The following is a 6713-nucleotide window of genomic DNA, read 5'->3' as shown; positions in this document are numbered from 1 at the left end:
TTTGTCAGTTCTTGCTGTGAGATGTTACCCCACTCTTCCACCAAGGCACCTGCAAGTTCCTGGACATTTCTGGAGGGAATGGCCCTAGCCCTCACCCTGCGATCCAACAGGTCCCAGACGTGCTCAAATCCTTCGACAATAAACACGAATCCGGCCCATCACCCTGGTGAGACAAAACCGTGACTCATCAGTGAAGAGCACTTTTTGCCACTCCTGTCTGGTCCAGTGAAGGTGGGTTTGTGCCCATAGGCGGCGTTGTTGCCGGTGATGTCTGGTAAGGACCTGCCTTACAGCAGGCCTACAAGCCCTCAGTCCAGCCTCTCTCAGCCTACTGCGGACAGTCTGAGCACTGATGGACGGATTGTGTGTTCCTGGTGTGACTCGGGCAGTTGTTGTGGCCATCCTGTACCTGTCACGCAGGTGTGATATTCGGATGTACCGATCCTGTGCAGGTGTTGTTACACGTGGTCTTCCACTGCGAGGATGATCAGCTGTCCTTCCTGTCTCCCTGTAGCGCTGTCTTAGGCGTGTCTCAGTGCGGACATGGCAATTTATTGCCCTAGCCACATCAGCAGTCCTCATGCCTCCCTGCAGCATGCCTAATGCACGTTCACGCAGATGAGCAGGGACCCTGGGCATCTTTCTTTGGGTGTTTTTCACAGTCGGTAGACAAGTCTCTTTAGTGTCCTGCGTTTTAGAACTGTGACCTTAAATGCCTACTTTCTGTAAGCTGTTAAGGTCTTAACGACCATTCCACAGGTGCATGTTAATTAATTGATTATGGTTAATTGAACATGCATGGAAAACATTGTTTAAACCCTTTACAATGAAGATCTGTAAAGTTATTTGGATTTTTAAAACATTATTGTTGAAATACACAGTCCTGAAAAAGGGACGTTTCTTTTTTTGCTGAGTATATATCTCAGTGCTTCCAGATTCATTGTACCCTCGCACCCCCTTGGTTTGAGAAGAAGTCTGAAAAAATATGAGGTTAATGCAGAAAAACAGATCACCAATTGAAGCTTTATGAATAATGGATACTTTATTCGCCATCAATAATTGCTTTGGTAAAGCCATACTCATTTTAATTCTCCTTCCATGTTATAATTTTTCCATGACTAGCCATGATTAAATGAACGGTAAAAAAGTAAGAGCAAAGCGATGGTGACTTATTCAGGCAGGCAGGCGACAGCTCAATAGCTCGAATTTGGATATAAATAGGTTCTATTTAGTCGCCAGAAATATCTTTGGTAGTAATGGAAGTTGAATTTAGTCTTTAAATTTCTATGGTGAAGAAAAATGTATGCAATGATGACTAAATTTAACTTACATTCCTACTAAACATATTTCTGTCAATTCAAATAAAAATTACTTATATTTAAAATTTAAATAGAACTTGAACAGATACGATAGTTCATAATACCCACGCAGCACTAAGTGCACGTAAGAGCAGGAGTCATCCGTTTTAACAAGCAGCGTATTGCACTGATACGAAATAGCCTGCCCATTTAATTATTTAGGAATGGATAGATAAATAATACAAATAATGTTTTTAATTTTTCTTCCTCGATGGATTCTGGCACCCCCAGCAACAGCTGCTCGCACCCCAAAGGAGATATATATAGATATAGATATAGATATACATATATAGATAGATATATAGATAGATATAGATTAGATAGATAGATAGATAGATAGATAGATAGATAGATAGATAGAGATATAGATATTGCCGTGCCAAATAAATAACATTCGACGTTTTAAAGAAATCATTTTATGACATGATTTACCTTTATTTATTTACTTATTTCCTAAAGCCTAAAGTCACAAGTAGTGTGCAGAGGGCATGCACAAAAATGTGTGTAATGCCACGAAAAGTGCCTGCTGACACTTTAGTATGCAAGCAATGGTATGTGCATTCTTGCTCCGATGTAGAAGGGAGCTAAGTTTACCTCTGTTACAGCGCGTATATATTTGAAAACAGCAGTGTCAGATGCGGGGGTGGGGTGTGTTTGGGCTTGTGAACGCGGCTGAGATAATAAAACTGACTAAAAAAAAAATAAAAACCAAAGCTAACCTAAGTATCATAAATTACACCGGCTGTTTACAGACTGAAATCAAATGTATGTTTTTATTCTAAAATAGTAAGACTAAGAGCAGTTTACTTCTCAAAATGGAGTGGTGCAGGATCGAACTTGTGACCTTTTGATTCCCAGTCAGCAGCTGATTCTATTGCGCCACGGAGGCAGTCATAATAACCCGGTGTCAATGTCGCATGTTAAGGCGGCTTTTTGTTTCTGCAGTTATATTTTTGAATAAAAGAGCAATTGTTGTGTTAGATTTGTATCTTTTGTGAAAGTATTTATTTGATACTTCAGGCTTCATACATTATATAGTTTATGCCTACATTTTGTCATCTACTAATAGAATATAAAAAACATTTCTGTTTTAACAATGTGTTTACACAGATTACTGTAGAAACGGAACAGTCATGAAATGCATGTGTTCCAAATAACGATCTATTATTTCCACTCTAAAACTCCACTTCACTCCCAGAAAATCAATCAAGGCATGAGCTGGGAGAAGTTTGTGCACATTCTAAGTCGGTGGGGGAATGGAATAGCCGGCTGCTTGCAGCCTGATTTTTAGCAGCACATTTAGATGACAAAAGACGCTGGTGGAGAGCTGTGAACGATTTTAAGAAGCGATTTAAGCTGGGACGGATTTACGAGTTTTTTCGTAGGCTCTGGTAATTCTAGTGTTAAGGGGGGCAATGTTCCATATTTGCACTGAAGCACTGAAGTGCTTACTTGACTTTTCCTCAGTTTATATTCTCATTTACTTCTCAAGATTAGAAACCAATGTAATCACTTGTTGCCAGTAACTGTACTTAGTAAAAAAAAAAAAAAAAAAAACCAGAAGTGATTCACTTTCTGCATACTGAAAGCTATACATATCATGCTTTATACCTTATTCATAGCCTAATGGTTTGACACAACATGGTTTATCTGGCACTACTTAGAGAGTTGGCAAATGGTCTTACAGGAAGGGAATAAACTTTTAGGGAGCAGAAGGATTTTTTTGTCTATGATGCATCCAGATTTTAACAATAGTTGGCTTTTTGGGAACAGGCCCTTACCAAAGAGAACTAGCCAATAAATCAGGAATAGCTCAGGTAAACATCAGCTCCTTCATGCTGACTATGTAGGAAGTCATAAACCAACTGATGAGGTGTTGCATTCAGCATTTTATGGCACAGATGTACAGGTCAACACAAAACAACAGAATTCACAGCAGTGTCCTGTTTACTAATGTAATCATCACAATTGACTGCACTCATACTGCAATAAGGGCACATAGCAAGAATGAAGCTGCTTTTGTTAACTGTAAACAGTTATATTCCATTAAGTACAAGTCATATGTGGTGCCAACATGAAACTGACCAACATCAGGGCTGCTCTGGAATACGTATGCACAATAAGGCATCTCCAATAACTGATGCCATTCTCAGACTGAAATTAGAGCACACAGATGCACTTTTTACTCTTCCCATTGCATTCACACTCTGTCAGTGTTTAATAATCTGTTTTTTCACCTGAGATTATGATAATCACGGAAGCAGAAACATTTTGCCATTCTATATATTTGGACTTGTTGGAAATTCCTACGCTTAGGCCTCCAAATAAAAGTTCTTTGAAGTGCCCCTATTTTAGAGACACCAGCTTGTATCTTGCAGACTTCAAAGTTTTTGCTTTTAGGCGTTCTTCACTTGTCTCCATTATCTCATCTTACAGGTCTATATGTTTGTTATATATGTATGAGGTTGATTAGCGAGGTCCATATATGGTCATTTTAGTGTGGCAACCAGGTCGGGTTTGAGGAGTGTTCACATACACATATTTACAAGATGATCGTGATTTATGTTGTGTACAAATATGCATGTCAGGTTTCATAAATCAGATTTTTTTTGACATACACATTTTCCTATTTTTTGGCATTCGCACACTTTTATACCCAAATTCACACAAACTTCTGTAAATGAGACCCCCGAGGTCAATGTACTGCTTTTGAATACTGATTGAGCCAACTGTTACAGAACCTACTGGTCTACACTGGCTCTGCCAAACCTAGTGGTGGGTAATGTTTGAGCAGATAGTATGTGGATGTCCTGCCAAACAGTACAAGCCTAAATGAGGCAGTGTCCTTCAATTTTTAACCAACACCCTAGATGTTATTTCTGCCTTATCCTTTATTACCATACCAAATAATAAAGCCTTGAGTCTTGTGATCTTCAAATGTTACAGTGATAAAACTTGGAAGTTTTCCCAATTGCAATACCTACATGTGCTTTGGGAAAAATTATATTATTAAACAGAAGATGGGGGTAGTTCAGATTGCAACACACCTAGGAATCTAATGTACCCAGAAGACAAAATAAGCATAACCTTTACCTTAAGGGATCGGTACAGTTTCTTTGACTTCAGATCCCAGACATTGACAGAGCTATCCAGACCACCACTAACAATGAACTGGGATGTAGAGTTCAAGTTTATACAGGTTTGCTTTTTCTAAATAGAATACAAAAAGGAAACAGAAAAAAGCATAAAAAAACCAATACATAGTGGCTTTATAAATGTTAAGACAAATTTAAAAAAAAAAATTGCTTTAAACACCATGAGTTTGTGTGTTAGCCTTACACACTCCCATTCATAAGAGTAAAGAATAAACCTATAAACATTAAAGCGATTTTTACATTTATTATTTTGGGGTGAAAGGGCTCACTAGATTCATGTACACAATGTGATACTATAGAAAATGTCTCACTACTATGAACCATGCAGCACTCAAATACTTTCAGTCATCTAAAATAAGGGTAAGGAGAACAAGAACATGTCCTATAAAAATACTTTTTTTAATCCCAATAGTTTTGTGTAGATCAGAAATAGCAACTCTGACTTAACAGTTTCAATATGTATGCAAGGTACTATATAATAAACATGAAAAGCAGGCTTTGAGAAATTCTGTACTTACCCCTTCTGCAAGTTCCAGAATGGGAACTGGGGAAGATTTGCAGCTTGACACTACAATTTTATCTCCAGTTCCAGAGGCACTGACCAGAAAATGATGTACCATTTAGAGTTAAGGTCAATATACTTATTTTTTAAGTTGATACATAAAACTGGCAAAAAAAAAAAAACACACTCTTTATTTACATGAGAAAAATATTTATAGAATTAACATAATCTGACAGGGGTCATCTTTTTTTTTTTTGCCCAAGAAGATAACCCTTATATTTTTCCCACCATACATGAAATACGATTACACCTGCACATCAGTCTTATTGTAAGAATTTAGCCAAGGAACTAATATCTCTATATCAAATTACCTGACATGGAATGCAAGAAAGAGATTTGTTGCCCTGAGGGAAAAAGGTGCTAACAAGCAAGGCAACAGAAATATGCAAAAATGTTCAGCAAATAAGCATGCAAATGCTATAAAGTGCAATGCTCACCAGCTAATCTACCTAGTAACCCTTAATTAACCCTTTCACAGAAAACTCATGCTCAGATATACCCACTCTGTGCTATTTCTCAGATATTTAATTCTAGAAGCTACAGGATAAACAGTGTGATAGATCTTTAGGATAAACACGTGTTCATACCAAATAACTCATCTTCCAAAAATCCATACTACTTGCCTCAAAATTTATTCTATTGTGCCTGTAGCTAATGTATTCCTGCACGTGCCTTTTCTATAAAATAGTTTAAAGAAGCCTGCTATACTTTCCCCGAAAAGTAGCTTGGTTGTCAGTCAGGTGTCTTTGAATTTCATATCTAGGTTTTCGTAAATGAGTGGAACAACTATGGACCCACACCATATTACCTCTTAACAATGTAATCTAACGGAGAGTAAAATATTAAAAGAAAACGCATTGCCTCTTTACCATCATTATACATAGCTCCAGTCACTACCCAGGATCATTAATTCACTTATTATCATATGGTATCTAATATACCTTATTAGGCATAACAGACATATTTTTCCCAGGCAGATAGGATTTACAACTTTATTTCAGTTTTGTTTTTGATTAAAGTGTGATACATTCTACAACTGAAAAACAATACTTAATATATTGTAAAACATAAAAGTATCACAATGTTATCATATTTTGATACTGTATCAGAAAGGTATTGTATAATAAGGTGCCCAGGAATTCCTTTTCCTTACTGTTAATGCATTATACCTGTTTTTTTTTTTTTTTTTCTTCTTTATTCTTTTCTCCCTCTTTTAGTGGTAATCAGTTTTGTTATAAAGTTAAAGCACAAGAAGTGACAAAAAGCATAAAAGAGTTTCAAAAAGTTTGCTACTGTTACTTAAATGTAAGTCCACCACATGAAATGTATTTTCTTTTTTAATATGTGAACATAATCAAGATTTGATTTTAAAATCTGGCTTTGCAATAATTTATTCAACAAAAAAAATAACAGACATTATTCCATTTCCGTCTGTACCGAAAAGGAAGTTCACCCTTGGCTATAATCGCTGATATAGGTGTCTCCTATAACTGTCTACCATTCTCTGATATTGACTGTGAGAAAGTTTTCTCATTCTCCCATGTAAAATTCTTTCAGCTGTGCAATACTTGAGGACTGTCTTGTATGTACAGTGCATTTTAAATTCCCCCAAAGCATCTTGATGGGATTCAAATCTAG

The 6713-nt window shown here is 36.9% G+C and overlaps 1 protein-coding gene across 1 annotated transcript in view; it reads right to left on the bottom strand.

Annotated features, from left to right (window-relative positions):
- The window catches only part of nedd1 (NEDD1 gamma-tubulin ring complex targeting factor), a 103172-nt gene that overhangs the window by 72005 nt on the left and 24454 nt on the right, over nt 1-6713 (bottom strand). Inside the window, exons 3-4 of the mRNA XM_039760626.1 lie at nt 5032-5126; nt 4452-4568 (exon numbers count right to left, since the gene is read on the bottom strand). Coding sequence (XP_039616560.1) covers nt 4452-4568; nt 5032-5126 — 212 coding nt within the window. The remainder of the gene's footprint in view (nt 1-4451; nt 4569-5031; nt 5127-6713) is intronic.

This window comes from Polypterus senegalus, chromosome 8, assembly GCF_016835505.1.
Source record: "Polypterus senegalus isolate Bchr_013 chromosome 8, ASM1683550v1, whole genome shotgun sequence".
Lineage (NCBI taxonomy): Eukaryota > Metazoa > Chordata > Cladistia > Polypteriformes > Polypteridae > Polypterus > Polypterus senegalus.
This window is presented reverse-complemented; position numbering and strand designations above follow the sequence as displayed.